Genomic DNA, 20,053 nt, shown 5'->3' on the forward strand with positions numbered 1-20,053 from the left:
AAGAAAGAAAGAAAGAAAGAAAGAAAGAAAGAAAGAAAGAAAGAAAGAAAGAAAGAAAGAAAGAAAGAAAGAAAGAAAAAGAAAGAAGGAAAGAAAGTTCCTCCTCACAAGTAACTTAAATCTGCCTCAGGCAACTTCTACCTAGTTCTGCCTTCTTAGACTAAGCAAAACAAAACCTTCCAAACACTGCAAGACAGCTATCATGGTCCCTTAATGTGTTCTCTTCTCTGGGCTAAAGATGCAAGTGAACATGCACAATCTGTCCATGTCTTTAGTGCCCAGTCTGTGGCCTTCATGGTGCTTAAGGACTTGAGTGGAGGAAATATATGCTTTCTGCAAATAAATCACTCTAATTAGCCATGCCATAGACAAAGTACTTTTAGGGCAGACAGGGAAGGGGAAAGGAATTTGTGGTCCTCCCCTCTACTGGCAGGGAAGACTGGCCATTGCTCAGCCTTCTTTTCAGACAGCTTTTTTGTGTGGGGCCTGAGATGTGGGTGATATGGCCAGAGCTTTAAGGGTGCGCTTCCTCAGCCAGTCCAAGCTGGCTCTCAGGACCTGGTGGATCTGTCGGCTGAAGGTCTTAGAAGAATCCTTCTGATGGTAGGAGGCACTCTCAGTGGGACTGAATGAGTAAACAGAGGTGAAGGGATTTTGAAAACTATCAAGAGTTACACATGACAATAATGATGGCCATCACCATCATTATAACTAACATGCACATAGTAAGTTCTGCAAAACACTTTATAAATATGATCTCATTTGATCCTCTCAACAACCCTGAGGTTGGGGTTGTCATTGTTATCCCATGTTACCTGTGAGGTTCATAAGGTTAAGTACTTGCCTCAGGTGACAGTCAGTGTCTGAGCAGGATTTGAACTCAGATTTTTCTGACTCCAAGTCCAGTTCTCTATCCACAATACTAACTGCCCAGGATAATCATTAGTGGGCAACTCTAATGCTTCTAAAGGGAGTATCAGAAGCTCTCAAGAGCCTGGGCTGTCAAGGGGTTGTCTGTCCCTCATGCAGGATGGTGACCTCCCCATCTCTACTGGCACAAAAGCTTTATGGCAGGTCTGTGGTGGGCAATTAGTCTGGTTACAAAGCAGTGAGAATACTGGTGGGAATATGGCAAGGAGTGGGAGAGGCTGGAGGGTGGCCTGGGTGCTGTGAGCCCTGCAGGAGAGACGGAGTGGACATAGCACAGGCTTGGGGAGTGGACTGACAGTGACAGTGGGGGTGGGGGGCAGGTGGCACAAGGCAGGACTCATGACTTTCCTGCCAGCTTGCCAGTGCCGGAAACAAGAGAAGGGGAAAGATCAGTACAACTCAGGGGGAATGGTGGGCAGCTGAGCTAACTTTCTATTGTTGAAGGTCTGGAAGTTTGGAGGATTTGAAGAGGAGAATAATAACAATGTTTGGCCTTGGTCAGAAATGAGCTCTCCAGGGGGGCGGAGCCAAGATGGTGGAGTAGAAGCACGACCTTTCCTCAGCTCCGGCTTCCACCTTCCCCAATCCATGTAAAAAGGGGACTCTAAACAAACTTTGGAGCTGCAGAACCCACAAAATGACACAGAGAAGCTAACCTCCTGCTGAGGACAGCCCGGCAGGCCGGCAGGAATCCAGCACAGCCGAGCCCAGCCCCACGCCGAGGCTTTAGCCCCAGGGCGGGCCTGACCAGCCGTGGCCAGAGGGACTCCAGATCAGCAGCAGCTGTGGCCGGTTCCAGATTTATCAATACATAGATAGGAAGGACAAAGTGAGAGGTCAGTGCAGTCTGGACTTTGGGAGGAGTAAGTGGGAGTGCGTGGCTTTTACCCCCGGGGCGAGAAGCCGCTGAGACACTGGCACAGCCAGCCAGCCCCACGTGGCAGCTTCAGCTCCTGGCCTGCAGAGTGTAGGGGAACCAAGCACCAGTCTGAGGGGTAATCGCTCTTGCTTTAACCAGCTTGGATCTGGATTGCAGTCTAGGGTGGAGGTCCTGGGGTGTGTGTCCAGCTTGCCAGAGCATGTGGAGACCTCAGAGAGGGCACCCATCTAATGCCTCTGGCAGCTGAGAAAATCCCAGCGTTTGGGACGAAAGCTCCCCTGTCTGGTGGCAGAGTCCTACTGTGGCAAAAAGCCCAAAAGTCAAGTAATTGAGTGGCAAAATGAGCAGGCAAAGGAAACAAAGCAGACAGAAGATTCCAACATTACACTCCTATTTTGTGGACAAGAAGGAGCAAGGCATGGAACAGGAGGAAAACAGTGAAGTCAGAACTCCTGCACCAAAAGCTTCAAAGGAAAATACAAGCTGGTTCCAGGCCATAGAGGACCTTAAGAAGCAGATAAGAGAAGTGGAGGAAAAATTGGGAAGAGAAATGAGAACAATGCAAGAAAATTATGAAATTAGAGTCAACAGCCTGACTGAGGAAAATAATACTTTAAAAAACAGACTGACTCAAATGGCAAAGGAGGCTCAAAAAGGCAATGAGGAGAAGAATGCCTTAAAAAGCCGAATTTGCCAGATGGAAAAAGAATCTCAAAAGCTCAATGAGGAGAATCATTGCTTCAGAATTAGATTGGAGCAAATGGAAGCTAATGACTTTATGAGAAATCAAGATGCTGTTAAACAGATCCAAACAAATGAAAGAATAGAAGGCAATGTGAAATATCTCATGGGAGAAAGTGAGCTCTCCACAGATGTCCAGATATTCAGGCAACAAACAACACATACTGTCAGCACTCTACCCTACAGAGAGACCTGCTTTAGGATGCTGTCTCTAGACAGGCACTGGATCTAAAGGGGAGGTCATCATGAGGGCCAATGCCCCTGGAAGGATTCAGGGGTCCTCCTCAGCCCTAGGATTTTATAATTCAGAATTAGATTATTTTCATTTCATTACAGTTTGGGTTTATACACTAGCCTTAAGCTTTCATCACAGGATTTGTTGCTATGAAGACTCTCACTGGAAAAGAGTCCACTTTGGTTGCTGTGCCTATCCAAGTAACCTAGTTTTTAAGGTCACAGGAGCAGATTTAGAGCTGAGAAGTCATTTAGTTCAACCCTTCCACAGATGAGAAAACAAGCCCAGAGAAGGAAGTGACTTGCACAAAGACAGAGACAACATTCAAACCCAAGCCTTCTCACTCCAAGCCCCAAGTTCTTCCCACTACAGGCCCAGGCCACCCAACTTCTCAAGGCAGCTTCTAGAGTGACACTGACAGGTGTTTTGTGAACTGCTTAGGAAGAGTAATGTCTACCTTTCATCTTAGAACTCCTCATGTTACAGCCCATCTTAACGATAACAGGAGCTCCCATTTCCTTTGGGTGTGGTTTGGTTGCTGCTGCTGTTGTTGTTTTGGTAATACAACTGTATGAGGTAGATGATATGAAGAATATTATTCCCATTTTACAAATGAAGACAGTGAAGCTCACAAAGCAGGGAGATGAGAAGCAGGGACTAGAATTCAGGGTTCCTAATTTCTGGGTCAGGGCTCTTTCAACTACACCACATTAGCTCTCATTTACTCCCTTTTACTGTTCTGCCTTCCCTTGACTGTTAACTAAGAAATGAAAAAATAGCAAGCGTCTTTAGCAACTTCTTTACCAGGATATGTAAAAACTCAGGAAGCCAAGATCATAGTGTTAGAATGGAAATGCAGAACACAGAATGTTAAAACTAGGAGGGCCTTTAGAAACACCATCATCATGACTATCATGGTTATCATGATTACCATTATTTATTATTATTATTTAACCATCTGGTTGGTCCAGGGGTTCCTGACCTAGGAGTGTCAGAGTGGTCCATGAACTTTTTCTATACTTACCGTAGGGGCGGTTAGGTGGCGCAGTGAGTAGAGCGTTGGCCCCAGAGTCAGAAGGGCCTGAGTTCGGATCTGGCCTCAGACATTTAACACACACACACACACACACACACACACACACACACACACACACACACACACAAATACTAGCTGTGTGACCTTGGGCAAGTTACTTAACCCCAATTGCCCTCCAAAGGAAAAAAAAAGCAAAAATAAATTTTCTATACTTAAAAATGTTATTCTGAGAAGGGATCCCTAGGCTTTATGGGACTTCCCAAGGTTCATGACACCAAAAAGGTTAAGAGTCTCTGGCCAGAGTGACCCCTCAGCTACCCCTCAAGGTTCCCCTCTCCACTCCTCACCCTGCTTCTGCCCCAGAAGACAGTTCTCATTTACCTTTTTGATACCTGTGTTTATGATAGTCCTTAGTGCTTCTAACTTGGGTAGTTGGAATCACATCTTGGGCCATATCTTCCTTCCGGATGATTAATCTCCAGCCCATGCATGCTGCTCTGGGATCTGGGGTGAGAACCACAGGTTTGCCACCTTTCTCTAATGAGGGCATTGCCAGGCCCTCAGCTGCAGTTTGTGGGAGGACAGCCCAGAGAGAGAGATCAGGGCACGGGCTGATGGTGACTTTCCTTCGGATTTTATAGAGTTTTAGGTGGTTATGAAAAGCGTCAGACACTGAGCTGTCAAACTCCACGAGAAAATGTGGCTCTTCCTCTTTGCTTTCATGGAGTCTGGGAGAAAAGAGAAATCAGGTTTTGAGCAAGGTGAGGAAAAAACAATCTAACTTCACTTCAAGGATTCAGCAAGTGTATATTAAGCAGCTATTATTGTGAGCAAGACACGGTATTTGGTGCTGAAGATACAAAGATGAAAAAAAAAGATCCTCCCTGCCTTCAAGAGTGATCTAGTAGGGGATGAAACATCAGTTAAAATGTGAGCACAATCAAAGTACTAACAGGAATCTGCAGAGGAGGAGATCACTTCTGCTGAGGCTTCTGATAACAACAAAACCTGCATGGAGTAAATCAGAGAGGCCTGGCTTTGTCACCAGGCATTTATGATCTGAGAGATACATCCATGGTGACCGATTGATCGATTGAATAGGAAATTATTATCAATAAAGCTCACAAACAACCTCATGGAAAGGTGGAGTTCCCACCTTCATACCAGTGAGTACAATGTGGGTCAGAACAGTGTTTCCAATAAGGGGAATGGGCTGCACTAAGCCATCTACACATGTCTAGAAGGTGAAGTCAGGTCAATCTACGGACAGGGCTGGAGCTTTATAATACAACCAAATCTATGAAAAGGTAAAGTAGGAGTCTGTCCAGAATATAACATACAAGGGAGCACACAGAGAGGCACTTTTAAAAAAAAGTTTGTTTTTATTTTCACAAACGCACCTACTTTTAATGCCAGAAAATCAGGCTCTCCATAACCCACTGGGATTGATTTTTGCCCTAAGTAAAGTCACATGTATTATAATGAGGGCTCAAAGGCTCCGGCAGACAATAATAACAAGGAATGTAATTCTCAGATTGTGCCTGTGCTATATGAAAGCCTCTGCCTGGGGGAAGGACGAGGGGTACAGTGAGTAGCCTGGATCAGGGTTGTAGCGTGAGGCCAGGTAAGAATTTCCCATCTCTAACCCACTGGACAAACTCAGCTCTCTTTTCTGTGGGATGTGTCAATGACTGGCAGCTGTCCACTGATGAAACTCGTGCAGAGGATGGGGAGTGATGGAGGTGAGAGGAGACGAGCCACAAACACCAAGGCTCCACAGGACAAGAGCACAGCTGCCACAACAAGCAGACAAGTCAGACTGGGAGGCAGCCTGCTTCTGTAAGCCCCAAGCCAGCTTTGTGGTCGCAGAGCTGGGCTTTCAGGACCCTTGCTGGACCTTAAACAATTTACTGGCTGATCTTGGCCTCCAGGGGTCCATTTCACCCTTTGGATCCCCAAATTTCTAGAAGTTAACTGTGTCTCTAGCCTGTGACTCCTTACCTACTCAACATCTTGTGAAAACTGACAGCATTACACCAAATAACTCACTTCTTTCCTCCCGCCCCTTCCCCACCCCCTCACTACTACTGCTCTAGGGAGCCCCAACCAGGCCAGACTGTCCAGAAAGTACTACAGCCTTTTCCAACGCGAATAAGCTGGGTGAGGGGAAGAACTAGCTGGACACCCTGCTGCAAGGTTCCCTGCCCTCATTACTGCTGAGGCCTGACCCAACAGGCAGGCATTTATAAGGACCTCATGTTTGCAGATCTTGATGCTGAGATAAGATACAAAGCTGAGATCAGGTGCGATTCTCTGTCCCAAAGTCTGCAGATTACTGTTCTTGCTAGAGGGGAGAAAAAGCCAATACAAAGAAAGCCTCACTGTGTCATACTGTATACTACATTGTATAATCAGTTACATGGAGCCTGAGGAAGGAAAGGCCTCCTGGGAGGCACAGGAGAGCTGGACTTACAAGAATGGTTAGGAATTGAGGAGACCCAGTAAGAGCATCTGAAATCACACAGAATAGTAAAAACAAAGGATCAAAGGTGGGAGAGGGCAGGGTGTGTTCTGGGGCAGCATTGGCAAGTTTTGCTAGAGTGTGGCATGTATGGAGAAGATGGGGGGAAAAGGATGGAAAAATAGGGTGGGGCCTGCTTATGGAGGATCTTGGATGCCAAACGAAAGATTCTGAATTTTCTTAGGATTTAAATGCCTTTCTGCACTGTAAAGCAAAGCACATGATTGATTAGAAGGCATGATTTGAGACACTTTATAAGCAATAGGAAGGGTGAAGGCTCACATTTCCTTTTATATTAATCTCCTTAACACTGAGAAATCAGGTCTCCTGTAAGCCAAAATGTGATCATTTTTTGATCAATAAAAAATCTTTAAAAAAATTTTTTAAATAAATTAATAAAAATATTTAATAAAAAATCTTTACCTTAAAAAAAATTCTCAAACAACAGAACAATCCCATATAAAAAATAGTTAAGCAAAACCAAACACACTGGCAGCGTTTGAAAGTGTATGCCTCATTCTGCCCTCATAGATTACTATCTCTCTGGATGTTTCATCACTGGTGGATGCTCCAGTCAGTCAAATTTGTTTGTTTGTTTGTTTGTTTTTTAAATTGAAATTATTTAGTAAGTGTGGGGATAGAGCCAAGATGGCAGAGAAAAGGCAAGGACTCACCTAAGCTTTCCCTAAAATCCCTCCAAAAAACTTTAAATAATGCCTCAAAACAAATTCTAGAGTTGTAGAACCCACAAAATGATGAGATGAAACAAAATTTCCAGCCCAAGACAACTTAGGAGGTCAGCAGGAAAGGTCTGTTGCACCAACATGAGAGTGGAGCATGGTCCAGGACAGGCCATGACCAGACCCCAGAAAACAAGGAACAGGCCTTGGGGTGACTGAATCAGTGGTGGCAGCGGCGGTTTCTGGACCTCTCAGCCCACAGACAGTAAGGGGGTCAGACAACTGGTCACAAGGAGATTAAGACTCTGGTGCATTACCCATACATGGATCTGGGTGACATTCTGAGGTCTCAGTACCAGGACAAGAAGGAACACTAGCAAACCAGGGCTTGCAACCACAGGGAACTCTTTACCTCACAGTGATGTGGTGAGATAATGTATGTAAAATAGTTTATAAACTGTAATGGGTTATATAAATGCTAGTTATTACTACTTTGCCTCAGTTTCCTCATTTGTAAGAAGAAAATAATAATCCTTGTACTACCTCTTTTTTAGGGGTCTCTAAAAGAAAATATAGTATATGCTGTACAGTGCTAAAGAAATTGGAGCTATGATGATGATGATATCATGATATTTTAGCTTTCTCTCCACTGAATTTTTGACAAATTCAAAAAGGATTTTCCCCCACAAGGTAGAACTGGTAAAGAGTTATGAGACTGAAGTAGCTGGGTAATGAAGTGGACAAAGCCCTGAACTTGGAGTCAGGAACACCTGAACTCAAATCCAATCTTAGACACTTAGTTGTGTGGCCCTGGCAAGTCACTTAAGCCTGTTTCCTCACCCATAAAATGGGGATAATAATGGTGCCCACCTCCCAGGATGGTTGTGAGGATCAAATGAGATAATTTTTGTAAAGCACTCTGCAAATGTTAAACTTAGTGCCATATAGATAAATATACATATATATATATACATATATATATAGTGCTATTATCACCTTTATTATCGCTGTTATTATTATTATGGCACAGACTAGTAAGTAGTTATGTTCCATGCCACAATTCCCAGTGAGTACTACTACCTTCTTAGCTTGCTGCCTTGGGCCACTGGTAATTCCAGGGGAGGAAGCATAATGTGGTGGGAAATCCACTGGACCTGCTGTCAGAAGAACAAGGCTCTGGTCCACACTTCGACCCTTACAAACAGCATGGCCTTAGGCTGCAGCTCTAAATGGATGAAACTAAACCACAAGGTCCAAAGCAGTAGGTACAAGTGGCACTGAGGCCAGACTCTGGATCTGCCACTGGGTGGCACTGGTGCCCAGAATGCCTGAATGCCACTTGGGTGCAACCCAGACTAACAGCAGACAGAAGGGACAGTCAGCAGCTCTCTGGTTCTAAACAAGAAGCCACTCTATGACATCCCCAACAAGTGGTCATCCAGCCTTTGCTTAAAGGCCTTCAGGGCAGGGAAGCCCACAGCCTGCCCCTTCTACTCTAGGCCACCAGTAACAGTGAGGAGGTCTTTGCTTACATTAAGCATCTTTGGCACTCTGGAATAAGCAAAACAAGTCTGTTCCCCTTTTCCCATGTGATAGCCCTTTGAATAGCTGAAGGACACTATCCTTCCTGCCCACTTCTGCTCCCTCTGCCAAAAGTTTTCTCTTCTCAAGACTAAAATGACCAATTCCCTCAGCTGACCCTCCTTGGTAATCCTAAGGCCTTCGCCACCCGGGGTGTGCTCCTCTACGCACTCCATAGCTTATTAATGTCCTTCCTAAAACCCAAACATGAGCCAAACTGGCTGAGTGGCCTCTGAAAAGTGTCTTCTCTCTGGGTCTCAGTTTCCCCACTTGTAAAATGAGAATGTTGGCCCAGATTAATAAAGTTCCTTCTAAGTCCTGACATTCTGCATTTCTAGATTACATCTCCCTCCTCCAAGGTACCCTCCAGTCTAGACAAGTTAACCATCCTATGCCCCATAATTCTTGTCTCAAAGGCCCTCACACCTCCTCTGTCCACAAACTCCCAGTCATTGTATGAGGGTCCATCTCTAATAGGAAGCTTCCCCTCAGATGAGCCTGGCCTAACTCACATCTACATAGCACTCTGAGTTTTACAATGAGCCTGTGAGTCACACGGTATGTAATCTCTATGCTACAGAGGAGTCAACAGAGGCTCAGGGTGACCAGGGTCACACAAGCCAGGTCTGGACTCCAAGTCACAGAATCACAAAAGCTCGGAGCTGGAAGGGCCCTTGGAGGACTCCAGAGGCGATTTAAGTCCAGTAGAATACCTCAACAATCCCGTGACAATAAACCCAGCTGGCTAGGCAGCTTTTGCTTGACGGGCTCTAGCGAGAAAGGCAAAGCACCAGCTCCCAGTGCAGTTCCTTGCACCTCCGTAGAGCTCTCAGAGTCAGGCAGCTGAAGCTCCCACCTGCTGCTCCTACTTTTCCCCCACTGGGGCTGAGAAGAGTGAGTCTAGTCCTTGGCATGACGATCCTTCAGATACCTGGAGACAACTTTTATGTTCTCCACCCCAACCTTATACTTAGAAAAGTGACTTTTTTTTTAGCCCAAGTGTAAAACCTTACATTTAAATGTTAAAATCTTAGATTTAGTCCAATCTTTAGCCTCGGATTTCTTTTTTTAATCCTGGTTTGTTGTTGTTTTTCAGTTGTTTCAGTGGTGTCCAACTCTCTGTGGCCCCATTTGAGGTTTCCTTGGCAGAGATACAGGAGAGGCTTGCTATTTCCTTCTTCAGCTCACTGTACAGATGAGGAAACTGAAGCAAACAGGGTTAAGTGACCTGCCCAGGGTCACACAGCTAGTAAGTGTCTAAGACCAGATTTGAACTCGGGAAGATGAGTCTTCCTGACTCTAGACTCAGCATTCTATCCACTGTTCTACCTAGCTACCCCAATACTTTATCCTGATTCATTCATTTAACATGTTAGAGGGCCTTCTCAACTTTGTGTCACTAGAAAATTTAAGAAACTGGCCACCGAGGCTTTTATCCAAATCAGTCTTTTTTAAAATACTAAAATGCGCAGGATAGATCCTTGGGGCACTCTACTGGAGACTTCCATATCAAACCACTGTTCTAGCCATTCAATCAATAGGAAACCACATAACTGGACTGTCATTTAGCCCACATTTATACTTCTTTCCAATAAGAACATCATCAAATCCTTTACCAAATGTTACACTAAAATCTTGGTAAACTCTATATATCAAAGTTTCTTAATCTTTCCTTGATGAACTCCTCAGGTCAGGCCAGGTGGGACCTGCTGGTGCTTGAGGAAGCCATCATGATCAATACCTTTTCTGGCTATTCATCAGCCATCGCTTTCAAAACAATCAAGAATTTTTCCAACAATCCAAGTCAAGTTTGTTCGCCCAGAGTTTGCAGACTCTACTCTTTCCAATTTTGAAAATCATAGCATTTTCACCTTCCTAGTCCTATGGTACATCTTCTGTTCTCTGTGATCCATGATCTTTCAAAAACCCCTGACTGTGTGGCAATCATTGGCCCCTCTCTACGGTGCCCTGGAATGTAGTATGTCCAGCCTGGTGGCTTGAACTATACTTCAGATGGGGCCTTACTCACTTGCGGGTTCATTTCTGTTTTATCCTTTCCAGTCCAAAGACTATTTGGCATAAAAGGTGGAAGCAAAACAAAAGTTGAGCAGTTTTGCATTATCTACACTCTCTGTTATCCTGGGTCATCAAAAAATTCAATATGGTTGTCATCAATACCTTTCTGCAGGCTATGATGCGTCCCTCTCTGATGTTCTTCTTTCCCCAGGCATGGCTTTTTTAAAACAACAACAGCAACAAAAAGCCACCTTTGTGTTGTTGTCGTCCTTGGTTTCCTTGCCAACCTCAACACATCCCCCATTGCATGAACTTGTTGCCATCTTCCATACACACCTTTAAGAAATCTAAATTGATTAACGAGGTCCTCATGAACCAGTATCTGCCTCCTTAGATGCCTTTCCCTTTTCCTCCTCCTCAGAACTGCCTCTCTCTGGGCTTTCCCACTGTACCATGCTGTTTCTCCTATGGCATCTATCTGGAACTGGCATTTTTAGCCCAGAGTAAAGGAAACAGAGGTGCATTCTGAGGGTTGTCTCCAACTATTTGAAGGGCTTTCCTCAATGCTTTTGTAGACATTTATAATCTAATCAAGGAAATAAGAAATTCTCTACTATTGGTTATGATGTACTGTGTGCATCTGAGAGCTCTAAGGAGGGGAAGGAGGAAATCAGGGAGTTTCTTGTAGGAGGCAGTACCTAAACCGGCCCTTAAAGGAAGGCAAGGATTTCAGGTGGCAGAGGTGGTAAAGGAGACTGGCTGATCTAGGGATAGGAGACAGAATGTGACAGAGAGGGGCAGGAGGAGAGCTGGGAATGAAAATGAGCTTGGCTAGGCTGCAGTGGAATAGGTGGACAGGAGTCATATGTGAGAAGTCTGGAAAAAACATCATTTACAGCATTTCTGACAGATGGTCACATAATCACTTCTAACGTTAGAGAAGTCATCCTGATGGTACAATAAAAGATCAATTTATTTTAAGTCAGGATTTCCAAGTTTGGGTCCCAGCTTGGCCACTGACAGCATGGCAAATTTGCAGGGGTGGGGAATCTTCGACCTTGAAGCCACATGTGACCCTATAGGTCCTCAAGTGCAGGCTTTGGCTGAATCCAAACTTCACAGAACAAATCCCCTTAATAAAAGGTCTTGTTCCATAAAACTTGGACTCAGTCAAAAGAATGCACCCAAGGACCTAGAAGGCCATGTGCGTCCTGGAGGCTACAGGTTCCCCAGCCCTGGATTAGAGGCTCTCTAAGGTCCTTCCCAGAGCTAAAAGCCTATAATGAGTTCCTTTCTATGGTTGGATGATTCTCACCATCTACTTTGGGTTGAACTCAAACCTGCCTCCCTGACAATTTCCCTCCACAGGCCTACTCTGCTCTGGAGGCCTCCACATCAAACCACTGGTCCCACTATTCAATCACTAAAATCAGGTAGGAGTTCACTATGTGTATTGGTTGGTGGATTGGCTTTTTTTTTTTTTTAATTTTTAAAAGCAATCAGGGTTAAGTAACTTGCTCAAAGTTACACGGCCAGTTATTTCTGGGTGTGGTGCTGAGTATCTGGGCCCGGATTTGATCCAGGTCATCCCAACACTGGGTGCTCTTACTCGCTGAGCCACCTGGCTGCCCCTAAGCAATTGGGGTTAAGTAACTTGCTCAAGGTTACACGGCCAGGTGTTTCTGGGTGGGTGCTAAGTGTCTGAGCCCGGGATTCGATCTCCAGGTCTTCTCAACACTGGAGCCGGTGCTCTTACTAGCTATGCTACCTGGCCGCCCCAGTTGGTGGATTGTTTATTCAAGTGTGGCTGAGCCAATTTCAACTTTCCCTGGAGGAAAAAGGATAAAGAAAAATTTAAGTCATAAGGCTAATTGCCACAAAATAAGTTTGTAGCAAGGATCTGGTTTAAAAAAACAAATAAACAAACAACCTCCTAACCTTGGCCACAAAATGACCCCCTTCTCCTGGCCACAGCTGGAGCCCTGACCTTATGGATCACAACAGAAGACCATGGGAGGAAATGTGAATGGTGCCAGGTAACCTAACCAGAACTCAGACCCACATTTCCCTGAGGAGGTCTGGAGGGGGAGGAGAACTGACAAAGCCTACAGCTCCTACCTCCATATCCTTCCCATTCATCCCCTCTCTACCTTCGGCACAACGACTCTTGTTCAGGAAGACATCATACTTGTAGGGACTATTCTAACAGCCTCCAAACTGGTCTTCCTGCCTCCACATGCTGCTCAAATTGTCTTACTAACACAATTATGACCAAGTAACTCCTCTCCTCAAACTTTGTGGATCCCATTGTCTATCAAAGTACAAACTCCTGATCCTGGCATTCAAGGCTCCCCACAATCAGATTCTATCATACCTTTCTGGCAAATTTCAAACTGCTCCCTTTCATATGCTTTCCATTCCAGTCTATTCTGGAACACCTGCCCCCTGATACCTCTGCTGAAATCACCCTTTTCTTTTAAAACCCAGTGTTTTCTTCTTCCTTCCTCACTATCTTCCTGCATCACCACCCCTATCCACCAACTTGCCTTCCCTTGTAACAAACAAGCTCTATAGTCAAACAAAATTAATTTGTGCACCAATCACATCTGAAAATGTCCCCTCCTCCATGGAGCTTTTCTCCCTCCCCCTCTCTTAAGAAGAAAGTGCTTCTCACCACTCCATCTATCTGGTCTTCCCATTCCATATGGCCAGCTCCAACCCTGTCTCTTCAGTTGACACCTTATCCTTGACAAGCCCAGCCCTCCAAAGACCTCTCTTCTGAGTCACTAGAGCTCTCTCTGCCCCCAGCCTGGGGACGTAGATGGAGAAGACTGATCACTTTCTTTAAGTATATGAAGAATTGTCATGTGTCTGAGGGCTCAGGTTGGCTCTGCCTGGCCATCTAGGCCAGAAGGAGGAACAACAGAAGAAAATGAGAGCTAACAGTTAATAGGAAGAAAACTTCCTAGCACTGGCAGCCGCCTCTCCCCCAGCACTTTTCTCACTCTCCCTTAAAGCCTAATTCTTTGTGCACCTGTTGCTCTTTCCCTCATTAAATCAGAAGCTCCCTGAAAGCAAGGTCTGTGTCATATCCATCACTGTCACCCCAGGACTCCCACCCTTGGTGCGGCACAATGTGGGGGCTTACTAATCACCCCTGGGGAACAGCTGCACAAAGAGACGTCAAGGCAAAGCAGCGGAACCAGGAGACCAATTGTGCAATGGCAGTGTGTGACTTAAGATCTCCAAATGGTGAGAGGTTCGATCACAGCTCCAGAAGACTGACGGTGAAGCAGCTTCTCCCCTCTCCGCACAGAGGTGATGATGAGAAGTGGGGGCTTACTAATCACCCCTGGGGAACAGCTGCATGAAGAGACGTCAAGGCAAAGCAGCGGAACCAGGAGACCAACTGTGCAATGGCAGTGTGTGACTTAAGATCTCCAAATGGTGAGAGGTTCGATCACAGCTCCAAAAGACTGACAGTGAAGCAGCTTCTCCCCTCTCGGCACAGAGGTGATGATGAGAGGTGGAGGCGTCTGCGACTGTGGCCGATGCATGGATGGCTTTGCTCATCCCTGTGGTTCTTGTTTGTTACAAGGTAAGGCAAGCTGATGGGCAGTGACAGCAATGCACAGGAAAGAAGAAAAAACAACTTAAAACACTTAAAAAATCCAGAGGAGAGGAGAAGGAAGTTTGGGACGTGACACCGACAAGCAGAACAGTTCAGTCATTACTTGGATAAATTTAATGGACATTTTTCTTCTTGTTGTTATTATTTTTGCTTTTTGGAGAGCAACTGGGATTAAGTGACTTGCCCAAGGTCACACGGCTAGTTTTGTGTTAAATGTCTGAGGCTGTATTTGAACTCAGGTCCTCCTGACTCCAGGGCCGTTGCTCTATTCACTGCGCCACCTAGTCGCCCCTTAATGTACATTTTTAAAGGACAGACTGTGTGACAGAGATCTCTTTTTATGTTCTTCATGCATTGAGATATTTGTGTTTTTCAGGTTCATAATAAAAAAGAAAATGTAAAAGAAGAAGAAAATCCCTTGAAAGGGCAAGAATAATAAGATGAATAATATATGCAATAAAAAAGCTCAATTTTTTTTTATGCTGGGGATAAAAAAAAAAGACCCTTTATTGGGGCTTGAAAAAGTATTGAGTAAGAGTTGGCCTTCAATTACCAGGCCTTGACAATGAGCAGCTTTTTTTTTTCCTTTTTGGAGGGCAATTGGGGTTAAGTGACTTGCCCAAGGTCACATGGCTAGTTTTTATGTTAAGTGTCTGAGGTCGGATTTGAACTCAGGTCCTCCTGATTCCAAGGCCGGTGCAGATAAAAAACCCCAATCCTCCAACATGTATGTCAGGGCCCCCTCTTCCAAGGAAGCCTTCCCTGCTAACTCTGGCCTGTCCTGGTCTTTCCTTTTTCTGGCTGCTCACAGCACTCACTCTACTATTGGCTCTAGGCTGTCTTTGGGTTAGTCCTTGATCAGGCCATCTTTCATTTTTTCTCCAATGTCCATCTGAGAATCCCATCTCTCCAATAATGACAACAATGTTAACAGTGACAACAGAACGCATTTCTATAACCCTCTGAGCTTTAGAAGGTGCTTTCCTTGAAAATGACCCTGTGAGGTCTGGCTGTGTAAGCAAGTCCAGCTCCCTTTAACAGATGATGAAAGTGAGGCCAGAGGGAAAGGGACTTGCCCCAGGTCACAAACTACACAGGGTATAAGAGTCACAAGAAGAATTGGACTCTCCTGACTCTTCCCCTTCACCACAGTGGCCTACAACTGGACTGTCTGTGAGCCTCCCCATCTCCTCTCATCTCCACCCCCCCCCCCAGCACAGTTCTGCGCCAGATTAAAGCTGCTCCAACTGAATGTGATGGCACAAGAAGGCCCTGTGAAGGATGGTGCCCAGGTAAGCAGATAGGGCCAGGGCCATGCCTAGGTCTCAGCTGTGCTGTGCTGATAAACTGTTAAGGAGGAGCTGCCCCACACAGCCACAGATAAAGGCTGACTCTTGAATGTGGTGCATACTTAAATGCATACACGGTGTTTTCCCTAAAAGACCATACACAGGAAGGGCCTGTTTCCTCACCTTGGCTGTTAGCACAGTGCCTAGGACAAAACAGGCCCTTGATAAATGCATGACTGAACTTTGCTAATGCATGGCCCTTTCCCAACACTGAGGGCTGGGGATACAAGCTCAGAAATGAAACCGACAACCACTGAGGGACTGAAAATGGGGGGTGGAGGATGGTCCCATGTGCAAACTAATGAGCAGGGTGACACTGGAAAATCACAAACACTTGGGGAATATAAAATGAGATAATCTCCAAGGTCCAACCCCAAATCCTGAGACCCCTGGGGCAGCTATGTGGTGAAGTGGATAGAACACTGGGCTTGGAATTAGGAAGACTTAGCTTCTCAAGTTCAAATCTGGCCCCAGGAACTTACTACCTGTGTGACCTGGGGCAAGTCACTCAACCCTGTTTGCCTCAGTTTCCTCATCTGTCAAATGAGCTGGAGAAGGAAATGGCAAACCACTCCAGTATCTTTGTCAAGAAAACCCAAAATGGAGCCAGAAATAACTGAAAATCCACTGAACAACAGGAAGGAGAATGGCATGTGCAAAGGAAAGACCCAGTTCCCTTTCTGCTGGGGAGATCAGGGAACCCTTCATGGAGGAAAAGGAAAGGAAAAGGAGATCAGACATTGGGCATGACTTAGCTGACTATGGAGAGGAGGGTACGAGGAGACACAGTGGAACAGTGATCAACACACAGAGAAGCACTCAACAGACATCTACTGAATGACTGAGCAGCTAAAATCTAGAAGACTCCTCAAAACCGACCTAAAGTCAGGCAGACCCAAGTTCAAATCCATCCTCGGACACTAGTCAGCTGTGTGCCTCTGGGCCTCATCCACAAAATGGAGATAATAGCAGCTACCCTATAAAGTTCTTGTGATATTGGTAAAGTGCTCAGCCCAGCACCTACAGGACAGCTTAATAAATATCTGTCCCCTTCCCCACTGCCTTTGTAAAATGATGGGGTGGCATGATCTCTAAAAGACTCCTAGGAATGTGATTAGAATGTAGTGAAATATAACACATAAACTTTAACAGGCTACTAATGAGATCACTGCTACAATACTACAGCAATTCTAAATCTTGAGCAAGCCATTTAACCTGAGGCTCCGTTTCTTGATCTGAAAAATGGAGGTAAGCAATACTTTACCTCACAGGGCTATTGTGAGTTTTGTGATAGTATACATAAAAGTGCAATGTAATATATGTGTTGGCTGGTATCAGAGTGATTTTTACAATTCTGCAGGAATTAGGATGGAGTCTTCCAGTCAGGAGGCCTACGTGTGACACTAGCTGTGTTGGTCCCAACGAACTTCCCCTCTCTAAGCCTGTAGTGGCACCCACACTGGCACGCCCAGGATGGCTGCTAGCATAGGTCCTTAGATCTGCTTTACTAGGAAAGACAGCTGTTCAAGGGGTCAACAATCTTTTTAAATTACATTCATTAGTTCAGGCAAAAAGTCAGCACCCTGAACTTCAGAGAAAATACAAGCAAAGAAATAAAGACCAACAGACAGAGCTTCTAAATGTTTGAAAAATTAGCACAGATCAACTGATCCAATTATTTGACCAAGGCAATACATACATATGGTAGTTACCAGAAAGAGAAGCCAACATCTGGGTTTTTCAAAGCCAGAGTTAACAGTTACCCAGAGTGTCATCTGGTCAAATTACAAGAACACTCTTCCAATGATTGAGCCCCAAAGCAAAATGCTAACCTCAGAGTATATATACCCTGCTTCAGGGTCAGAGGACATCACCACCCTCGAGACTCAGTGCCTAAATAGAAATTAACAAAAGGTGTGAAAGCCTTCCTGCAAGCAAGCCTTCCTGCAAGCAAGCCTTCCTGCAATCAATCCTTCCTGCAAGCAAGCCTCCCCTAAGCCACCTTCCCTTAATGGGCTCCACCTGAGGTTCCATTAATATTACAAAGCCTCAGTTTCCTCATCTGTAAACTGGGCACAGGAATGCTCAGGGATAGAGAACTTCATTAGGCAGACCCTGAGTAACTCATTTAACCACTGTTTGCTTCAGTTTCCTCATATGTAAAATGGGGGTAATAACAGCATCCACCTCACAGAGTCGTTGTGAGGATCAAATAAGATAACAATTGTAAAGTGCTTAGCACATAGTAAACTCTATGCAAATGCAAGCTATTATTGTTGCAAGGATATGGACCTGTCATTTCACTGGTATGAGGAAACTCACTTTATCAATGCAGGTGGGCACCTCTTCTCAAATAGTCTTGGGGAGGTGTCTATGTCTAGAGTTGTGAAGTTAAGTGACCTACCCAGGGTCACACAACAGGGCTGTGCTAGAGTCAACACTTGAACTCGCCGCTTTGGGTCTCTAAAGGAAAGATAGGTAGGAAATGTCACTATCTTTCAATAAGGATACTGACATTCCTTACTGAGCAGGTTTGTTAAAGTCAAATGAAATGTTTATGACGCACTCAAGAAGTAATAAATGTCAGCTAGTATAATACTGATATTAATAAAAGGCACCAATAATTCTTCTCATCCTCTGTGCCCCCACCATCGACACAGAACGGCTAGATACAGTAATTTTGCCCCCCTCCCGGTCTTACGAGTGGTTTTGCCCATCCTCCTACCCGCCAATCCCATCGCACCTATAGAGAATGACGTCATAGAGCGTCCGGCCCTGGACGTTGAGGAAGTGAGCGTAGTGCGCGCGCGCTGGGGCCGACTCAGGAGACGCCGCCCCGCCCCCAGGACCCGGTCGCGGCAGCTCATTGGTCAGCAGCCCCAGAAGGAATGGCTCTGCATCGGGCCCGTGCACGCGCAGCGCGTCGCGATCGCGCAGCGGGAAGTACAACCAACTGTTGCTACCTTCCTTGTCGCTGCCGCCGCCGAGGCTCAGGCAGCGCCTCAGTCCCGCGCCTAAAGGTAGCGCCCACACGGAATTGCAGAGGCCTGGACCCGCCCAGCGGAGCAGTGCCGCTGCAGCCATCTTGAAGAGTAACGCCGTGCCCTTTACGGGAGGAGGAGAAGGCCACAGCACCCTTCCCCTCCCCCCTACCGCACCCACGCCGCCTTGACCCGCCCACCTGCCGAGGGAGCCCAATGAGGGGTGGGGAGGGGCGGAGTCTTACGGCTGTCAATCAATTCCCCAGCCAATCGTGTAAGCCGCGTCTGCTGACTACGGTTTGGGGAGCTGGGTCTTGTGCCGAATGAGAGAAGGTGGCAGTGAATGTTCCTGCTCTTGGGAAGCTTATAGTTGGTGGATGTGGCTAACTAGGAGTTACCAAAAGCCTCCTTCCTCCAGGAAGCCCTCCCTGATGGCCGGGGCCAAGAAAGACCCTTTCTTTCCTCCTCTCTTTCCCCCCGTCCCCGGAACCTGGATGTTTACGTCACACCGGCTTTAGAGATAGCGGTCCTGGGTTTCAGTTACAGGCTGCCGGGAGCAAGTCTGACTTTTTAAAATGTCTTTAATAGGAAAAGTCTTATTAAATCAACTATTTCTTGCCACGGGGTTGGGGAGGCGGGGGAAGGGCGGGGAGAAGCCAAGAATCACGCTCCTGGAAGGGTTTCATCCCCTTTCACACTTTTCCCCCGCCCGGGGCTAGTCCGGCCTGAAAGTCCTTCCACAGAAAACAGTTTGGGCCCTCAGTGATGGGTGTGTGTTTTGCCAGGGCATGAAATCAGCTGTAACGGTGCCACAGATGTGAGAGGAAGGGGCCTGCCCTGCCCTCTCCTCCCCGGGCTACTGTAACCAAGTGACCGCTGTAACGTGGCACCACGTCCTCGATTCCCTCGGGAGGGGGCCGGTGGAGACAGAAGGAACAAATACCCGCCTTCATTCCGAATTCTGTTCTCTGTTCTAAGATTTTCCCAAAATATAAAGACAAATAATCACAAGACTAAATTTTGAAACTACTCCCTTTTAAGCCTCATGGCTTATAAATGTGTATCTCTGTGTTTGTGTGTATGTATATATAGACACATACATATGTGTATGTATATGTGTGTATATACACACGTAATGTGTTATGTGAGAGAGATATTTTGTGACACTTTGTCTTGATTAATTCTTTGAACATCCTCAAAATGGATTACACTGATAATGTATTATACTCTTCTAGGTATGTGTTTATCTCACTCCCACCCCCAACCCCCAGTGAAGTGTTTGAGGGCAGAGACAGTTTTTTTTTTAAATTAATTTTTATATCCTTTGCCCAAGCACAGACACTTGTAAGCCCTAAATAAGAAGCTTTAAATTTAATTGAACCCTTTTAAAGTAACACAATAGGTTTTGATTTCCTTTTGTATTGAGCATCTAGGTGGCCTAGTAAATGAGAATGGAGAACATGAAGTCAAGA

General features: G+C 45.7%; 1 protein-coding gene across 2 annotated transcripts in view; it reads right to left on the reverse strand.

Moving 5' to 3' along the window:
* IBA57 (iron-sulfur cluster assembly factor IBA57) overlaps nucleotides 1-19,256 on the reverse strand; it is a 22,732-nt gene extending 3,476 nt beyond the window's left edge. The window contains exons 1-3 of one of the 2 annotated variants that reach the window (XM_069095850.1): nucleotides 18,344-19,256; nucleotides 17,923-18,063; nucleotides 4,204-4,550 (exon numbers count right to left, since the gene is read on the reverse strand). In XM_069095850.1, coding sequence (XP_068951951.1) covers nucleotides 4,204-4,550; nucleotides 17,923-18,063; nucleotides 18,344-18,684 — 829 coding nt within the window. In that variant the 5' untranslated portion in view covers nucleotides 18,685-19,256. The remainder of the gene's footprint in view (nucleotides 1-4,203; nucleotides 4,551-17,922; nucleotides 18,064-18,343) is intronic. The other variant, XM_069095851.1, reaches the window with a different exon arrangement.
* Nucleotides 19,257-20,053: the final 797 nt, after the last annotated feature.

Source organism: Petaurus breviceps, unplaced genomic scaffold (assembly GCF_028583685.1).
Source record: "Petaurus breviceps papuanus isolate PSGF00001 unplaced genomic scaffold, PetGlider_PUasm1.0 227, whole genome shotgun sequence".
NCBI lineage: Eukaryota > Metazoa > Chordata > Mammalia > Diprotodontia > Petauridae > Petaurus > Petaurus breviceps.